Source organism: Opisthocomus hoazin, chromosome 6, assembly GCF_030867145.1.
Source record: "Opisthocomus hoazin isolate bOpiHoa1 chromosome 6, bOpiHoa1.hap1, whole genome shotgun sequence".
NCBI lineage: Eukaryota > Metazoa > Chordata > Aves > Opisthocomiformes > Opisthocomidae > Opisthocomus > Opisthocomus hoazin.
Window position 1 is genome coordinate 60,731,695 of NC_134419.1, and position 20,302 is coordinate 60,751,996.

A 20,302-nucleotide genomic window follows, 5' to 3' on the forward strand; every position below is an offset into this window, starting at 1 on the left:
AGTATATGCCTGACAGTGTTGGGCCAGACCCTCGACCCTTTTCCGTGACTTCTGTGCCTCCCCAGCACCACAAAGAGATGGAAAGGCAGAGGAAGTAGATTGAGATCCTCTAGAAAATGGGTACAGAGGATCACGCTCAACATACCTCAGGCAAGGGGTTACATTTCCACTGTCAAATGCAAGAGCTTTGCACAAACACATTGTTTCTTCAGGAAAAAAAAAAAAGAAATTAAGCCAGCTGAACTGAACAGACTCAGAAGAGACAAAAACACTAAATAGTAAGCATTTCTGGAAGTTAGACTGTGTAGGGTTTTTTTGAAGTTATACATCCTACAGAAAAAGTCCATAGTGTTAACTTTTATATATGTATTACACCTCACTTGAATCCAGGGTCCCACCAGCTTAAGCTTACACTTGCTTAGCTGCAAGTCATTACCTTCTGTCTGTTAGCCATCCAAAGGTGATATTACCAATGATGTCTATGACACCAAGTATGGACATGAGGAAGGCAGCCTGGTGATGACTCACTCCAACGCTCAAAGCATAAGGCACTAGGTAGACAAAAAGAGGGCTACAGCCATATGCCATAAATAAAACAGACACTGCCAGCACCATGAAGCCTGGCATCAGTAAAAAGTCATATTCCTTCCACGAACAGTAGCATAAACATTCATGAGACCACACTTTGATTAGAGGTGAACAGATGGACATTCGCTTAAAGTCTTGTTTTTGTGCTTGGGGGACATAATCCTGTTCAAGAAACTCAGGAGCAGTTTTACGGTCCTCCTTAAGAGCAATAGGCCGCATCAAGGCACCACAGACACAGAGGTTTAAAACAAAACCTCCCAGGATGAGTAAAGCTCCACGCCAGGAAAACTGCTCAATTAAGAGCTGGACCACAGGGGCCAGGATGAAGGTACCGATTCCACTTCCCGACATGGCTATTCCATACGCCAGTGCTTTTCTTTTGTTGAAATATTTTCCCACCATCGCAATGGCTGGAGAATAACAGAGTGCAAACCCAAGTCCTAGAAGAGAAAGCACAGTGCAGATGGCTTAGTACTGAGCATGACACATGGAACACATTAAATGAAATCACATAACCTACTTTCATTAGCACAAATGAATAGGAAGCTTTTTCCAATTCTGCATCACGCAGCTCAGTCACAGGGTGAAGAGAAATCAGGATGATTCCTTTCTTCCACTGTAAGGGTCACTGACTTGACAAACCTAACGGATCATCATTAGTCCACGATAACAAGGCTCAGAATTTGGTCAGCTAAACAAACTCCATGCAGCAGCTGCTGGGAGTCTTCACCATTTTAAATCCCTGCCTACAACTAAAGAGGGGGGAAAAGCCTCAGAAAACAAAGCCATGTCCAATTTGGTAAACAAATAAGAACCATCTCTTGAACTGGGAAAAAGACTGTGGTCTCTGCTGCAGAGCAGAGAGCAGACTTTAATCATCAAATGCTTGCCCTAGCACTAAAACATCTGTTTCTGCATCAGCCATGGAAATGAGTCCCTGACTAGGGTTTTGGAGCGTGTCCTACACTGAGGGTGGAACAGTCCCCACTGCCTTTGTCAGAACTTGCCAACAGAGGAGATAATCACCGGGTGCCATAACCAGCTTGCCACTTGCTCCTGAAAGGCTGCACTGTGCGGGCAGGCACTAAGCCTGCCGGGATGGGGTAAGTGGATTAGAGGACTCTGGGCGCAGATGCCCATGCCAGCACCCCTCAGGGGGCGAGGGGAGGAGCAGGGCAGAGAGCTGGGGCTGCACCAATGTGGGCAGCAGAGCCGGAGGAGCAGCCCTGCGCTGGACATCAACACTTGCGAGCTGTGAAAATCGTACTCTATTGGGCGTACACACCATTTATTTTTTTAAGTATGATGGCGGGGGGAAATCGGTCCCAGAAAAGCCAATAAATGTCCTGTGAAAAGTGGAAAGGCAAAGTTTGGGTCTGAAAATATTTTCATACCTCTTAGAAGGAATTCTGCTACTTTTTGCCTCTGCCCCATCTCACTTCTGCTTCACCCCTCACAGTTTTCAAGTCCTGCAGCTTTTATGGATTTAGACCTTCACCAGTTATGCTTCCACCTCGTCTCTGGGTTGGGGCACCACCTCTAGCCTTTACCAACAGTTCACCTCTCCATTAATAACTCGCCACAGACTAGAAGTTCACTGCTTGTAGAGTTGGCTCTTTACAACTCCCTGTACAAAGTGCAACTGCTTTTCTACCTCAGCATTTGCAGTGGTTCTCACTAAGGGAGCCTCAGTGGCATTAGCATGGTATGTAGCACAGTCCCTCGAGTTACAAGGAGCCTTTTTATTTGTTATGAACACATTTGTCAAAGATTAACATTAATACAGGAGTGACATGTGCTACAATAAGGATTTTTTTTTTTTTTTTTAAACAAATAAGCTGTTGGCAGCATGTGAACTGCAGTAATTCCACCAACTTGTTACTAAACAGCAGGGGACCAAGTACAAGGGCTTATATCACCGTGGCTACCAGGTCAGTGTTAATAAGGAAGGAATGTCAATGTGACCATGGGCACCTCTCAAGTTCCTCTGTGCACCACAAACACAGATAGGAGTTAGGGCAGAACAAAGATATTTGTTTTCACCGTACCTGAATGTAAATGGAAGAGCTGCTACAGCAACGCTACCAGCCTGCAATTTCATTGCTTTTCAACTGGCACGTAATGCAGACAAAAATAAGGTGCACAGCTGAGGTACCAGGTATTCACCCAGTGCTCCTTCACCCACTTTTATGTTTTTATTTAAACTTTTTTTTTAATATGCAAATATTTTGGGGCAGTCTACAACTGAACTCCTATTACAACAAAATTCTACCAAATCACAGGCAAAAAAGGAAACTTTTTTGTGTATCACTTTCAACAGCAGTCCTTCCTGATCTCCCATAATTTCAGAACCTTATCCATAGTGTTCTCTCTCACTGAAGTTAAAGAGTTACTTTTGCAGGGTGCTGCATCTGGGCTGCATGAGACTCCGTGAGTGCTGAAGCTCTCACAAGGGCAGCCAAAGTCTCTCTTTCACAAGGAAGGGAACAGGTCTGAGTATCCCTATTCATCAGTGTGGTGGCAACATGACATGGAGAAGATATCACTCCTCTTAAAAGGAAGTACCTGTGTTGTTTTCCTGGCAGGAACAAAGGGGCTGAATGCCTCCTACCTGTAAGGACTCCCAATGACACGTAGAGATGCTCCAGGCTGGTGGCGAATGAACTCAAAATTAGTCCAGTAGATGCAAGCAGCCCTCCTAGCATGATACCAACTTGGCAGGATACATGATTACTGATTAAACTCCCAAGTGGGGCTTCAAAGAAACAAATTAAACTGGTAGTTAATGGCAGCTCCTTACACACAGTTCTTTGCAACAGTCACCAAGGAGAAGGAAGCAGTTGGCAAACAGGAGAAAATAGTGATCACAGCTACACAGAGTGGTCTTCCAACACCCCCCCATCACAACGGTGTGAGCACCAAATACCTTCTAAAAAATCATCTTCCTGAAAGTCAGGGTAAAACCTGAAATTTACAGTAGCTTTCTCAGCAGCCATTTTAGTAGATCAAAGTCATTAAGGGATGCAGCTACTCTGAAGTTTTGGGGGTCAAGAGAGGCCACAGCAACAGCCCAAACTGTTCATTACTCCACGCTTACAACACTGAGACCTTCCTCCACCTGGAATTCACACTTCAGCCCTCGGTAACTTCAGGCATCCTTCCTCACTCCTCCTTGGCCTTGTGGGCTCTGTGTCAGACCCAAACAGGAGAGGTCTCTCATCTTTTGGACCATGTCCAGGGCTTCTATTCCCCTCCTGCACTTCTCCAGTGTTGATGGCTCCCAGATCACTCTGCCTCTACCATGGGGTGTCATTACCAGCCCTCTCCCTCTCTTCTACCTGCAGTGCCAGGGCAAGGTTATCCTTATTTCTCCTTTTTTCCCAAGATATAACCCAGCTGACACAGGACAGTTGCTATGTCTCATTCCAGCTGTGTACCTGTGTTTTCACAGCAGTTCTCATGGATTAACCCGCTTCCACAGGATTAGGGCATGGATTTTCACCTAGCTGTACAGTTTTAAAGTAAATCCACAAGAAATTTGGTACAAGTGCTCAACTGATGCACGTCATTTTTAGTAACACTGAATTTTATTTCAAGGGAAAAGACTATTTGTAAACATACAAGTTTGCTCAACAGAGGATGGCTGTGGCTTGATCTGAAGGCAAGATGCACATCCTGTGCTAAGTCTCAAATATGATTCCAACCAAAAGGCAAAAGAAACAAGTGCTTAGTTAGTAGCTCTCAAAGACCTTTTGTCCCACTAGACCTTGACACCAGTACATTTCTGAAAACTTAGATCATCTGACAAAACAAAGTTCTGCTTCTTTTCTGTAGTGTGGAGACACTCCCTTCCTGCACAACTATGCTGGGGGAAGCAGCTTGGATATACCATACCCCAGAGGCCCCACCGTATCTATCTTACCCAGCTGACTCCTCCAACTTGTGAACACGCTAAAACCAGATGGAACTGAAGAAAAAGCAACCACATTAGTCTTAAAAGGGTAATACACACCACACAGCATCGTAGCACAGTCGACAATGGAGTGGATCCAAGCTGTTCTGGCATAATCCTGGCCAAAGTATGTTTGGAACTCCACAAAAAAAATGGAGATGCACCTAGGAAAGAAAACAAGAACACCAATTAGTTGAACATGGGATACTTGCCTCACAGAAAACACTAGTCTCACTCCTCACGTATAAAGGATACCCTCTTGAAGGTCCTCTCCAGCTCCCAGGAAAAACAAATCTGCGGTTTTCCCAAATCCCAGTGAGATGGAGAAATTATAAAACAGTCCACAGAATCACTGAATGGTCGGGGTTGGAAGGGACCTCTGTGGGTCATCTAGTCCAACCCTCCTGCTGAAGCAGGGTCACCTACAGCAGGCTGCACAGGACCTTGTCCAGGCAGGTTTTGAATATCTCCAGAGAAGGAGACTCCACGATCTCTCTGGGCAGCCTGTTCCAGTGCTCCGTCACACTCAGAGTGAAGTTCTTCCTCATGTTCAGACAGAACTTCCTGTGCTTCTGTTTGTGCCCATTGCCCCTTGTCCTGTTGCTGGGCACCACTGAAAAGAGTCTGGACCCATCCTCTTGACACCCACCCTTAAGATATCCATAGGCATTTATAAGGTCCCCTCTCAGCCTTCTCTTCTTCAGGCTGAACAAGCCCAGCTCCCTCAGCCTTTCCTCATAGGAGAGATGCTCCAGTCCCCTCACCATCCTCGTAGCCCTCCGCTGGACTCTCTCCAGTAGCTCCTCATCTTTCTTGAAGTGGGGAGCCCAGAACTGGATGCAGTACTCCAGATGAGGCCTCACTAGGGCAGTGTAGAGGCGAAGGAGAACATCCCTCAACCTACTGGCCACACTCCTCCTAATGCATCCCAGGATCCTACTGGCATTCTTGGCAACCAGGGCACACTGCTGGCTCATGGTTAACCTGTCATCCACCAGGACACCCAGGTCCCTCTCCACAAAGCTGCTCTCCAGCAGGTCCGCCCCAAGCCTGTACTGGTGCATGGAGATGTTCCTCCCCGGGTGCAGGACCCTGCATTTGCCGTTGTTGAACTTCATCAGGTTCCTCTCTGCCCAGCTCTCCAGCCTGTCCAGGTCACGCTGAATGGCAGCACAGCCTTCTGGTGTATCCACCACTCCTCCCAGTTTTGTGTCATCAGCAAACTTGCTGAGGGTACATTCTAACTCTTCATCCAGGTCACTGATGAAGAAGTTAAACAAGACTGGGCCGAGTACTGACCCCTGGGGGACATCACTCGTTACAGGCCTCCAACTAGACTCAGTGCCACTGATGGCAACCCTCTGAGTTCTGCCATTCAGCCAGTTCTCAGTCCATGTCACTCACTGTCCACTCATTTAGCCCACACTTCCTGAGCTTCCCTAGGAGGATGTTATGGGAGACAGTGTCGAAAGCCTTGCTGAAGTCGAGATAGACAACATCCACTGCTCTCCCCTCTTCTACCCAGCCAGTCATGCCATCGTAGAAAGCTATCAGATTGGTCAAGCATGATTTCCCCTTGGTGAATACATGCTGACTACTCCTGATAACCTTCTTTTCCTCCACTTGCTTAATGATGACATCCAGAATGAGCTGTTCCATTACCTTTCCAGGGATGGAGGTGAGGCTGAATGGCCTGTAGTTCCCTGGGTCCTCCTTCTTGCTCTTTTTGAAGACTGGAGTGACACTGGCCTTTCTCCAGTCCTCGGGCACCTCTCCTGTCCTCCAGGACCTTTCAAAGACGATGGAGAGTGGCTCAGCAATGACATCCGCCAGCTCCCTCAGTACTTGTGGGTGCATTCCATTGGCGCCCATGGATTTGGGGGCATCCATATTGCTTACATGATCTCTCACATAATCCTCCTCGACCAAGGGAAGGTCATCCTTTATGCAGGATTCCTCTCTTACCTCCAGGGCCTGGGATTCCTGAGGGCCTGCTTTGGCACTGAAGACTGAAGCAAAGGCGGCATTCAGTAGATCTGCCTTCTCTGCATCCTCCATCACCAGGACACCCACCTCGTTCAGCAGTGGCCCCACATTATCCCTAGTCTTCCATTTGCTGATGATGTACTTGAAGAAGCCCTTCTTGTTGTTTCTGACATCCCTTGCAGATTTATTCCAGGTGGACCTTAGCCTTCCTTGTCGCATCCCTGCATGCTTTGACAACATTCCTGTACTCCTCCCAAGTGGCCTGTCCCTCTTTCCACATTCCTTAGAACTTTGTCTTCCGTCTGAGTTCTGCTAGAAGCTCCTTGCTCATCCATGCGGGTCTCCTGCCTCATTTGCTAGATTTCTTGCGCAGGGGGATGCACCGATCCTGAGCATGGAGGAAGTGATGTTTACACAGTGACCAGCTCTCTTGGACCCCCTTGCCTTCGAGAGCCCTGGCCCACAGGATTCCTCCCAGTAGCTCCTTGAATAGGCCAAAGATAGCTCTCCTGAATTCCAAGGCTGTGATCCTGCTTATCGCCCTGTTTCTTCCATGCAGGATCCTGAAGTTCACCATTTCATGGTCACTGCTGCCGAGGCTGCCCCCAGCCTTCACATTCTCAACCAGTCCCTCTTTGTTTGTCAACACAAGGTCCAGCAGAGCGCCTCTCCTCTTCGGCTCCTCCATCATTTGCATCAGAAAGTTATCATCGATGCTCTGCAGGAACCTTCTGGACTACATGTGCCTGGCTGTATGATCTTCCCAGCAGAAGTCAGGGTGGTTGAAGTCCCCCATGAGAACCAGGGCCTGCAACTTTGAGGCTACTTTCAGCTGTCTATAGAAGGTCTCATCAACTTCCTCCTCCTGGTCAGGTGGCCTGTAGTACACACCCACAATAACATCACCCATATGAGGCTGTCCCTTAATTCTAACCCATAAGCTCTCAACTCCTTCTTCATCCACCCCCAGGCAGAGCTCAATACATTCCAGCTGCTCCCTCACATACAGAGCAACTCCACTACCTCTCCTTGTTGGCCTGTCTTTGCTAAAGAGTGTGTAGCCATCCATGACAGCATGCCAGTCATGCGAGCTGTCCCACCATGTCTCTGTAATTGCAATGGGATCGTGACCCTGCGACCGTGCACAGATCTTTGATTCTCACTTATTGCCCGTGCTGCGTGCATTGGTGTGCAGACATTTCAGAGAGGAACTCGAGCATGCTGGTTTCCCTGGAGGGGTGCAAGAGGATCTGCCGTGTCCATGCCCCCCCTTAAGGCTGTTGGTCTTTTGCTTCTCAGCTTGGGACCCAGCTGAGGAATATTTGTCCCTGCTCTGATTAGCCACTGTTAATCCCCAGGCAGATGGGATGGCTTGAGCATTGTGACTTTGCCCCCCACCCCCCGAGTCCTTCAGTTTAAAGCCCAGTTTCTAAGGGATATTGGAAATGCAGGCCTAACTTAATGCATGAGGTACAAGACATGTGTCCTTTTTTGGCTGGGATAGAGTTAATTTTCCTCCCAGTAGCGGCTGTGTTTTGGATTTAGTAGGAGAAGAATGTTGATAACACTGATGTTTTCAGTTGTTGCTAAGAAATCAAGGACTTTCTTCAGTTTCTCATATTCAGCTAATGAGCAGGTGTACAAGAGCTGGGAAGGAGCACAGCCAGGCAGCCAGGACAAGCTGGCCAGGGGAAATATTCCATACCATAGATGTCATGCTCAGTTTATAAATGAGGGTTGGCCAGGAGTCAGGAATCCTCTTTTTCCAGGAGTTTGAACTTTTGCATGAGTTAGAACTCTTTCAGAAGTTCCGCAAAATCCATGAGCTCTGCAATCACTGCTCAGGGACTGGCTGTGAATCGGTCATCAGGCAGTGAGAAAAATTGTATTGTGTATAGCTTGTTTTGCATAGTCATCGTTATTATTTCCTTTGTTGTCTTATTAAACTGTCTTTATCTCACTACAGTACCACATGTTTCTCATTGTGGTATATGCTGCTAGATTTTTATAATTCATATTATTTTTAACTGAAATGAAACAGAAGTTGTAACTATCACCAGCAATTTATAGCCCATGTCATGAGGTTGCTTCCCTAGTACACAAAGGCCCAGCTCCCCAGTTCTTCACTGACCTGGTTGCTCGCTAATGGTGGCATTCACATCTGCACAAACGGGGCAGGACCAGCACAGTACCTACAGAGCCAACACCACCTATAGTTATATGTTTGTGGATGCACAAGTGCAAAGCGAGTGAAAAGCAACTTCTCATGAAAAGAGAATCAAAACACAGCAGGAGCACATGGACCTTCCAACAGTTTGTTAAACTGCTTCCAAGAGACGTTACTTTGCTCTGCTTAACAAGTGTTACTGTTCTACCTGTTGCTGCAGGGGAACAGATTAAAAGGTTGCATAGTTTCATTCTGGTTTCTGGATCAGCAAGAGATCCCTTTTCTCCCTCTTTTTTCAACTCTTGCAAATCCGTGAACGAACACTTTCTTCAGCTTTTTTCTTGCACATATGTCATTCTTATATATGCTCTGAATGTATGCCAGCCATTAGATGATTTCTTGGATGTAACACATTTCACATGTGAAAAAGGAATTAAATACACTAGGGATTCTCTACTGTTATTATGGAATTCGTACATTTGCCTACATAATCTAACACTGTGTCAATGTTTCCATGCCCCTTTTCTGCTGTTGACTCCAAGACCCTAGACTTTAGATCCTTAAACCTGGCAGGCTTATTTTAAAAGAAATACAAAATGTAGGCTGGCAACACTGTATTTACATTATATTGACTGTCCAACAAGATACTGTCTCACTGTTCCTTACTTACTATGGTCTTTATCTCTAATACAGCTTACATGTCCGTGTCCACATACAGCAGGCTCCTCTGTCTTCACCTGACATCAAAGTCACTGTGGAAGGCATCTCACCCCAGATGCATAAATTGCATTTAAGCAAGGCAGCAGCTTATTCCTGTTCTTTCTATTTTTGGGAAGTATTTTTGAGAGAATATTTTCTGCATATTTTGGATACCAGAAGGTTACAGAGAAGGACCTCTTCTCTAGGGCATGGACTTTCTCAGGCAGGGTGGTACCTGAAATGCTTGCAGTAGAAGGGGCTATTTACAGGTTTCTCAGATAGACTCAGGAGCCAAACAAATCCACTGGGACTACAAAAACAAGTATGGCTGTGGGGTCAGAGGGACACAGTGGACCCAAAGAGACCTGCATGATTCCTCCCTCCCTGGTCAAACCACCACACTCTGAAATAACGCTGCCTGTCCCAGGCTTTGATTCTGTAAGGAATCAAGGAGAGGGTGTTGAGAGATAGAGCAGCTGTCAGAGGAGGCAAGACTAAAACCAGAGGGCTCATAATCCCTCATCCATCCCCACAGCCTTAGGGATTTCAGGAGGCCTTTAAAAATGTAGCAAGATAGACGTTTGTACCCAGCCAGAACAACCCCTGCAGCCGTGGGACGCCAGGGGAGATCCCAAATCCTCTTCCCAAGGAAATAAACAAAAAAAAGGGGAGTAATGCCACATACACATCAGAAAGACAAGAAGCAGCCCCCTTACCTCGTCACAGCCCTGGTACAGATAGTGACAAGGAAGCATCCAGCAACGATCATCCACCCCCAGCCTCCGTCGGGAGGGCCGGTGTGCCGGGGCGAGGCCATGGCGCAGGCCGGGGCGATCCCTCCCTCCTCCCTGCCTCAGTGGCAGGGGCCGACTCCAGCCGGCACGCCGAGCATAGGCCGGGGCTGCCCGGCACATGGGCTACTGGTCATCTGAAGAGAGAGGGAGAGAAAACAGGCAGAGAGGGAATCAGGGTACATTGCACGCACTGTAACCTGCATGGCTGGGCTAGGACACACTGCTTCGGCTTTACTGCATAAAAGCAAGGGGTTTCTTTCAAACGCAGTTTATGACAATTTGTTGGAAGCAAGAGTGCCATCAGAATTCGGTGCCACGTCTGCTATCGTTTATTTCAAGGCAATGTGCCCAGCAGTTACACCCCAGCCGATGATACCCGTTCCCCCTACAAATGTCACCACACATACATGTAAGTCACATACTTTACAGGTGCCAGTCACTGAGCTTCGGTGGGCTCTCCCCGCTCGCACCAGTCCCTGGCCTGAACTGTATTTTCAGTTACAGTCTCCACTCAAACTTCTTTGTACACAACTTAGTGTAATTTTTTTTTTTTTTTAGGGAATACAGTTTTCATCTTTGTATGAAAAGGGAATATTCACTGCAAAATCAGAGCAGATCTGATGATCAAATGACCTTGTTGTTCTCGAAAGCTAAACCGTAGATGAAGGCTGTAATCAGGCAGGCCACAGCTGCTTCATTTTCCGAGCATGGACAAGTCACTGAAGGTTAGAGCTAACCCTCTTCGATCCATGTAGATCAAAGTAGTGTCTGCATTCAGACCGAAGCACGGGCTCTAAATGCACGCGGAGTGCTGCAGGACACTGTAGAAGACCAAATGAAACCCACTGGACCCTAGATGATTAACTGAGCCACGTGTGTTGGGGTAGCTTTGCTAATGCTGCGGGTGTCACCAGCAGAGTAGGACCAATGAGGGACCCGAGAGAGCCTGTTTTGCTCAGTGCAGGAACATGCGGTGCTGGCGGTCAGCGCTGGGTCTTAGACCATGTTTTTGTCATCATCAGCAGGCACCTAGCCCCTGGATAAATCAGAGATTTGTGAGACATAAGCAAACTAGGGGGCATGTCTTTCAGTTTTACTTGGAGAGAAACCTCAAATAGCTTCTACATCACCTAATAGGACAGATGCTGAATATGTAACATTCCCACTGACAAGAACTACAGGTTTCCCATGAAATGTTACCTGTTACAGCATGTAAAAGAACTGCAGAGGTACTCAAAAGGGCAACTCTAGAAAGCAGCTGCAAGGCTAGTGTGCATTCTCAGTCCTTGAAGCTGCTCAGCCAGGTGATGCTCAAAGATTGGCTCTGCAAAGCCCAGAGTTCCCTGACCCAAAACAGCAAGTTCACCCTGGTGAACCTTTGCGAAGTATTCATCAGGTGTCTCCCCTGAGATATCTAAAGGTACATCTCAAAGCCATTACAAGATGATTTCAGGAAAACATATACACATTGCCAAACTTCAAGGTGAACAAAGTAGGAGAAAACAGGAATGACAAAACAAACAAAAACCACAACACATTGAAAGCTTAGCTGAATTCCTACCAGGCTGTAAATAATACCCTGTAATAACACTGTATAAGAGAATCAGTGGACTCTTTTTAAAGAGATTTGGTGGTCCTCTAATTTAAAAAGGATAAGAATCACAGAATAGTTTGGGCCAGAAGGAATCTTTAAAGGCCATCTAGTCCAACGCCCCTGCAATGAGCAGGGACACCTACCACTAGATCAGTTTGCTCAGAGCCCCGTCCAGGCTGACTTTGAATGTTTCTGGGGATGGAGCATCTACCACCTTTCTGGGCAACCTGTGCCAGTGGTTCACCACCCTCATGGTAAAAAATATCTTTCTTATATCTAGTCTGAACCTACTCTCTTGTAGTTTAAAACCTCTTGTCCTATCACAACAGGCCCTGATACAAAGTTTGCCTTCATCTTTGCTGTAGGCCCCCTTTAAGTACTGAAAAGCTGTAATAAGGTCTCTTCTCCACGCTGAACAGCCCCAACTCTCTCAGCCTTTCCTCACACGAGAGGTGTTCCAGCCCTCTGATCATTTTTGTGGCCTTCTCTGGGCCCATTCCAACAGGTCCATGTCTTTCCTGTGGTAAGAAGCATCATCCTTACCAATCTGCTTGGCTTTCAAAGCCCAAGAATTGCAGCTGATCATACAGGACATGATCAAGCCTTATATGCTAACACAACTCAGCCAATAAATGTTAAAAACGGAATAACCAAGTGCAGTATTCAAAGACAGGGGTTAAGTCCAAGAGCCAGTGGCTGTGCTATTGTATGAGGCACTGGAACTGACACGGGAACTGAACAGCGTGGAGAACCATTTGTAACTTCACAACACAATCTGTGCTTGTCAATGGTTTTGAGCAGTGATTTAAGGCAACCATGTTTGAAACTATACCCTTGAAAAATATCAGTGAACAAAAATATCCACAAAAAATGCCAAAACTATATTATACTGCTATCGAGATACACAAGCTAAAAAAGCTACCATTAAATGTCTGTTCCAGGTCTTTGTTTATGCCTCAAATATTTTTGCCTCGCTGCTAGTCAGCCTGTTAGATATCACATATTTTACTTTAGGCCAAAAATGCTGTATACTATTTGGAAATAAAAATTACTGTCCTGTTTTCTCTCTTTGTATAATAGGCTTTGCTAATATGTATTTATAAGCAAACATTAGTATAAAGCTTTAAAATTATTCAGAGCCCAAAGCAATTCCCACAATAAGCGTTAGAACATGTACTAATGCTGTCTTTATTATTCTCTTCTCCATTATCAGACATTTGTTTCATCATAAGTTAAATTGTATTATAAAGTCTTCGTAAGGTCTGTGTTATTCTCTGTGTTTATATGGAGTCTAGCACAACAGGGATCTTCACAGCAACATGAAGTACTATCACAACATAATCCGCACTAATGAACTAGAAGAGAGCTCAGGTATGAGCAAAAGAAAATCTCTAAAGACGTGCTTTGGTTGTCACTTCCATTGCTCTTTGGACAGACACACAGTGCTCCGCTCTGCCCAATTACCTAGGTGCTTCGCTCTTTGTATAGGCCACGTCTCAAATGGGACTTCTGACATAGCTCCTGTTTGGATTGTATAGCAATGGTCATAGCAGCTCACAAAGGTCAAACAAGAATTCACAGCTGGGATTACAAGACCTTTTGTAAGCAGCCACCAAACCTGGTTATCTCATGCATAGAGGCTCCAAAGTGAGTTTAAGGGGTCCCAGCTGCACGTAGTCTTCCCAAGTACATTCCCACACCTGATTAGAAAAACCACACAAAGTAAATGAGATCCAAATGAGTTTACGATTTCAAACGTCATCTTCGAGGTATTCAGTTGCTAGGATCTACGTATACAAAAGATCAATGAAAGGTCTGCAATAGAGACCAGGGCAGCATGCCTTTTCTGACACAACTTTCTAATAAACAGCAAAAAATGACTACGCAGCTGACAGAGCTTTCTGAGCAGCCTCTGCAGGTGCCCACATGGCCCCAAGGACATCACTGACCTCTTCACAAGCCTTGTGACGTTTTGCTTGAAGTGTAAAGTTCATTTTTTGACCTTACCTGTTTGTTTCAGGACAAACATACAGCAGTGCCAGTGTGTACCCGCACCCTCCTTCCCTCCCCACTATGTTCTGAAATAAACTCTATGACACAAACACAAACAGATTGAGGGAAAAAGGTACAACAGATCAGCTAATGCAGTAAAATAAGAAAGCACATGTGTAGGCAAGTATAGCATTATTCACAAAATCTATGAGAGAGGCTGAAAATGCCTGCAGAAAAGTTAGTTAGGGGGTGCGGGGTACATGACACAGAAGACACATCCATGAACTTGCCACTTGACGCACACGTTTACGTATTTGCCTTCCAGCATGTGTTGCTAATTTGTGAGCAGACCATACATCTCATGTGTTGATTCCATCCAGATGACAGATAATTTTGCAGGGTTTATGTTACATTTTAAGTAAGCTGACATGAACTAATGACTGATTCTTTTTTTCCAGCTAATCAGGTCAATTATACAACCCTTTCTATACAGCTCCAAGCAACAACTGTCTTATTAAATACGTGCAAATACTGGATCAACAAGTTATCTGATGGCTAAGGCAGTGGTTACGTGATTCTTCATGTTGGATCAGTGAATAACCAGATCATCAAACAGTACAATTTGACACAGACCACGACCACATCCATGTCTACTTAGATGGAAAATAAAATTCAACACTTTCATGGGTGTCTGCATCTAACCAAGCCGCAAAAAAGCTAATATCCAATCTAGCATGAAGCCAGAGTGGCGCAAATAGTTTATACTCTGATTTGACAATAAAGCTTCCCACCACACTATCCTGCCAAATTCACTTGAACAAGCAGAGCAAGTACCGGTGCTTTGCAGCATGTGGCCACCACATTTTGCATTTAACACTAAGGGCCTCAAAGGTGGATTTATTGTAGTATTGCAAGTTAAATATGTTATGTTTAAATGCCCAGATGATTGAATAGCCCATAAGAATCCATGACGGCCACCTGAATTAATAGGGTACTGATAAAGTTCAAATTATTCTCCTGAAGGGTTTCCTGGCAATCACAAGTAATGCAGTCAGGTGGAGTGTGCATAAGCACACAATACATCACAGAAGGATCCTGAGCAATTCAGACGTACCTCTGCAGCACTTTCACAGAGTCAAGGCAAGGCAGGACTTCTTATTTCGCATCTGGGCAGTATCATTCACTGCCCCTTCTGGAGGGATGAAGATTTCATTTCCAGTTCTGATTATTAAGGGTGAAGGAGAAAGTTCCAGGAACGCCAGAAGGGATAACAGTAACCCTTCAACAAGCAGAAATAGACACAAAATTTTTCAGAGGAGTCAATCTCCACATACAGAGCCCTAACTAATTTTAATGCACATACAGCAATAGTTGGTTGCTGTGACCTCAGCCTAGATGTCTTGCCCAGCTTCCCAGGTAAGCTTCAGATTGTGTCCAAGACCCTAGTTCACATTCTAGCCGTATGTTAACGTACTTGAGAAGAATTTGATGACATATCAAGCTAAGCAAATATAGATTAGTTATTTGGTTACATGATCGGTTGCTGTTATTTTCACAGAACCCTGCCTGCCAATGTACACACAAACGGCAAACATTTAATGAAGTTACAGGCAAATGAAAACCACCGTATTACAAGGAATGCCTGGCCACCATAGAAATAGGTCGTCCAACCTCCCCATAGCAGGATCAGTACAAACCTCTTCTCCTTGACTTCATGCTCGCTTCAAGGACTTCTGTGCCTTTCATAGCCACTGAACTGGTAGGCAAGTTAAATAATTACCTTTCTTGTTGCTGCACATGTCTAATAAACACTTTCTATGTCAACCTGGCAATTTTATTCGGAGGTTAGAAAACTGCATTTGCTGGTGCTGTTTTCTAATTTTCTGTGTCATGGAGAGTCCAGATTGTGGACTCTGCAAATGGAATTGAACAGGCAGAAAGCACATGCTTTGTCTGAGCAGCCATGTTCTCCCCTTCCCAGCCCTACCTTGGCTTACTCTGATGTTGCATCCTTGTCTCAATCTTTCTGGTGCGGGATAAGGCTCTGCTTGCATATCTACTCCACCTTTAGCACCGTAAGGCCCAATCCCCACCGCCGGCACTGGTTGCTGTTGTAACACATCTCAGACGTGCATAAGAGTTTCTGCTGCTTGAGATGGCAGGGTTAAAAGAAAAGCTCGTGAAAGAGCTTTGCACTTTGCAACCTTTGCTAGATAATTTTCACTCAAGCGTTAACTAAATGTGCTTTGCTGTAAGTCCAAAGAAGATCTAAGTGGAGTGAAGGTAGCAAGAAATTCTGCTGATCCCTAGGAAAGACTTTGTTATCTAGCGTGCCCTGACAGCTTACTAAACAGTGACTCTGTTCCCCCAGTCAGTGCATTAGGTTTAACTTGGCGGGATAAATGAAGTACCAGTTAGTTCAGCAGCTGTTTTTGAGAACCCTGGAAAGAAAACAACTGGTCCTGAGAGTATCTCCCTAACTCTGTCTGCTCAGCCAGCAGAAAAGAGTGGGTGAGGTTAATAAAAAGGCACGACTATAACCTAGCACCTCATCATGAGATCCCTTTTGCTGGGGAAAGGAGCACAGAAATCCACAGCACCCTAGCAACTGGCCAGCACAGCGACGGGAGCCACTGACCTTCTAAAACACAGCACGCAGCCAGCAAAGCACTCGCTGCCCCTGCTGCCTACCCCTCCTTCTACCATCAAGATTTTCTTCTTTAAACAGAGCCTATAATGATACTGCAACAGTGTGACGTGAAGATGCAAAGCATTTGTGTGACAAAGGACGGAGGAGTAGCAGGTACAGTCATGCTAGCCTGCCCGGGGACCAGGGGGTTGCCTTTTCCTACCTTGTTCAGCTGCTCCATTTACAGTGCTGATGTACCTGGGCAGCTCCATCATCTCAAGAAATGCCACTTCACCTGCCAAACAGTTTGGATGTTTTTTGGAAATGCTCTGTTTGTAGAAGGCTTGTCTGTTGGCTTCAGACAGAGGAAGAGCCACCAGGTCAGATGTGTATCACAGCTGCTCCATGGCAGGAGCACGCAGTCCCAGGACCATACCAGGGGTCTCATCCCGCTACTTTCTGCTTCTTTGCACTATCCTGGCTACACAAAACTAAAATGGCTGTGCATTAAGATGCCTTTGCAGGTTCTTTCAGAACTCTATGGCAGGATTTTGTGCAATTTGTCCCAAAGGAGCTCCCCCAAATATGTATACCAGCATAAATAAGCATAGAATCCAACACTTACTTTTACCTGTTTGACTATACAGAGATGCACATAAGAAAGAGACTTACCTAGAATTTTCTTTCTGGATTAGTGTAAGCTACATATATACACACAAACTGTACTTCCCATTTGCTACTCTCACAGTGATGATGGGTTTGGCAAGGCCTGAGAAACTCGTGACAGTCTCTGTGTCCAGAGTGCCAGGACACGCTCCCAGAACAGGTTCATTCGCACCAATGACTTTAGACTCTATTTTCCTTGTGAACAAAAATGTACACAGCTTTCAAAGTCACTTTGAGAACATCGTGCAGATGAATTTTATGAAGGACAAGTATAAAGCAGCTTAAGCATAGCTGGAGAAAATTCATTAACACTTAGAGTGAAAGGTAGCAGAATTGCATATATTTACTACATTTACCCTATGCACCTAGCTCTAGGGCAGTTTTAATATTTTCCTATGTTTACCCTATTCACATAGCTCTAGAACAGTTCTTTATTTCTCATTCTTGTCCTTAAGATTGTACCAAGCATTAATTATTCATAGGCATTTGCTACATTTGTTCGTGTTCACCTCTTGCTTTAATACTCACTTGCTTTCTTTTCCCTTTTCTCTGACTCCTGCATCTTTAATACAAAAAAAACCAAACAAACTATGAATTAAAAAAAAATTAACAAAAAAGGCATAGAATGAGTAGCAAAGGATAGAAATGGAGGAGAGTGAGAGAAAGGAAAAAGCTTGATAACAAAAAGAAGTATTGTATGTGCTATGTGACAGTGGATCATGAGATGTGCATGAGATTAAATATTTACAGGTTTTTAAAGAGTTCATTTCTTCCATATATCTTGAAGGATGAAAGATGGCCATATCTGACCACTGACAAGTGCCCTCCCCAGAGGCTTGGCAGCCCCCTAACTCGTTTCCTACAGGCCATCAAATGCAGTACAGCACGCTTAAACGGGACATAGTATTTAATAGGAGCACAGAATACGCTGACAGCTGCAGAAGCTTCTATCAGCTGGACTGTTAGGAAATGGCACTTTTTCAGCCTCCTTTTGCTTCCTCCCAGCTCCCACCCTAGCAATCGCATACCGTGGTAGGCACTGCAGTCAGCAGTCTGGCAGGCACCTAAATTCCATGTTGTTCTGAAGTACATGGAAACTAAAGACTCTTTAATTCTGTACTGCTTTTGGGATTCAAAGGCTATTTCTAATCGAATATATTTTCTCCAGTGAAGAGCTGTCCCATTCTGAAGCCCAGGTTAGCTATTTAACTGAAAAAGAACAGCTTGTTTTGATCTCAGCAGAGGCTATTTATCAAGAATTTTATAATTATGAATTTGAATTGTTGAGAAACAACCCAAGAGGTCCTTTCCAACCCTATGTTCCTAAATAAAAATAATTCCACTGAGCATCTTAAGGTTGCTGCTCTATATTCTCAGCTTTCTTCTCTGCTTAAAGATGTCTCTGTCCAGCCTCTAAATAAAACCAAATTTTCTGCTTTTCTGAGGAGACTGGCAGCTGGGTACACTGAAATTTTCCTTGTGCGAGCCAGCAATCTTGGGGATTGTGTGTATATATATATAAGCAGGGTACACATGCAGCTCCTCAGACCTCCATACATTCAGCACGTCTCCAGCACTGTTACAAGCAGTAAACAAAAACAACCACTTACCTGAAAGTTCATTTAGGGAATTGTACCAGAATCAAAATAAACAAACAGATCTAAAAAAACCCCACACCAAAACCAAAAAAACAATCATCTGACTTTTAATCGCTGCCATAGCACTAAGACAAGAAGTATATTAAGACAGATTGTAATAAGTGCTTCACCCTTTTTCCAGTTTTTTATCTGTAATATTCATTAATAAATCTGGATGGTTTACTCTGCAAATCTTTAACATCTTTTGTAATTTTAAGGAGAGGTTTCCCTATCATACCAAATAAAGCAACATTAATAACCTATTTGTGTTGTAGTAGTACTTCGGGACTTCTAATCAGAGAGCGGGTGTCACAGTGCTAGGCATCATACAAACATCTAATAAAACTTGCCCACCATCCAAAACGTATCAAGCTAAGGAAGATGAACTGTATTAGAGCCCAGCTTATTAACTCCTATCACTATGTTGTGCAGTAAATGTTCTTCATTTGCTTCAATTTATGTGTATGAGGTAGATGGCTGTCAAAGAAGACAGACTGAACGAAGCATAGATGTGGCAACAGGAAAAGCAATTTGGGAAGCAAAGGCAGTGAAATAGCTGGTAGAGAAGGGAGGTGCCGGAGAGGGGCATGGGTGAGTGGGGTGGCACAAAAGAGGGGCGAGAATTGAGAAAACTCCCTTTTACCCTAGACTAAAAGTACTCAGAGCTGAAACATGAAAAAGATAGAAAAGGTAAAGGTTGTAGAACAGCACAGTGTTCATTAGTCACTCCCCTACCGAGAGGTGTGTCACTGGGAAAGCAAGAGCCGCGCTGGCCACCCACAGCAACCACTTTGCAACACTGTCTCCTTAATTTCTCAGATTTGTCAGAAATTGCTGAACCAAGTGGTACAGCTAGAGCCACAGCTGAACTAGTTACTGTCTGCTGGGTCGGTAGCACTCGGATGAAAAAATGTAATGTGAACTTCCCTTACCTCTGGAAACCATGGTATGGGGCTAACAGAAAACCAGAAGCCTAACAGAAGAGGTCTACAGCAAGAGGTTAAAAAATTATAATGGAAACATTTTGACCCTTTAACTTATTTTCTGTAGTCCTTAAATAATGCAGATTAACTACAGAGGGTAAAAACCCACAAAGGAATATTTTTGTATGAAAACCCTTTTACACAGAAAGCTTGACTTTAGCCTGCTTAACTCCATGTAGAAATGTGCATTTTTGATTGACATTCTGAAGGGTTTTTAAACTAACAAGTGCAGTACTCCGTATTTCATTTTTCACTGTGATGAAAATAAGAGAGAGCTCAACTATTTTCCCTGAGTGCACAGCTGTTACCGAAATCCGAGCTGAGCCCATCATTGTGCACACCCTTAGCAAGGTTATGGCCACACATGTTCCACAAAACACATATTTTTTCCCTAAAAGCAGGATGCTACTACTTGACGAACTGATAGCCAACAGCTATGCTGCTGAGGGTGGGGGCATGGTGCCATCACTGTCTCCATTTTAGTGCATTTGTTCCCCTTCCAGCAAATAAGTGAGAATAACCAAAAATGGTTACAAAAAATATCAGGAAGCCTTTTGGGGAGGAAACAATCAGTCGCTGCTGCCCAGCAACTGTAATTACACAAGAAGACTCCTA

General features: G+C 44.7%; 1 protein-coding gene across 8 annotated transcripts in view; it reads right to left on the reverse strand.

The window, feature by feature from the left end:
• Positions 1-20,302, reverse strand: part of SLC16A12 (solute carrier family 16 member 12) — a 39,889-nt gene that overhangs the window by 4,001 nt on the left and 15,586 nt on the right. For 5 of the 8 annotated variants that reach the window (XM_075423396.1, XM_075423401.1, XM_075423400.1 and 2 more), the window contains exons 2-5: positions 10,109-10,320; positions 4,601-4,704; positions 3,200-3,343; positions 437-1,028 (exon numbers count right to left, since the gene is read on the reverse strand). In XM_075423396.1, the coding sequence (XP_075279511.1) occupies positions 437-1,028; positions 3,200-3,343; positions 4,601-4,704; positions 10,109-10,209 (941 nt within the window). In that variant the 5' untranslated portion in view covers positions 10,210-10,320. Of the gene's footprint in view, positions 1-436; positions 1,029-3,199; positions 3,344-4,600; positions 4,705-8,657; positions 8,719-10,108; positions 13,481-16,624; positions 18,104-20,302 lie in introns of those variants that run through there. The other 3 variants (XM_075423402.1, XM_075423404.1, XM_075423397.1) reach the window with 3 other exon arrangements.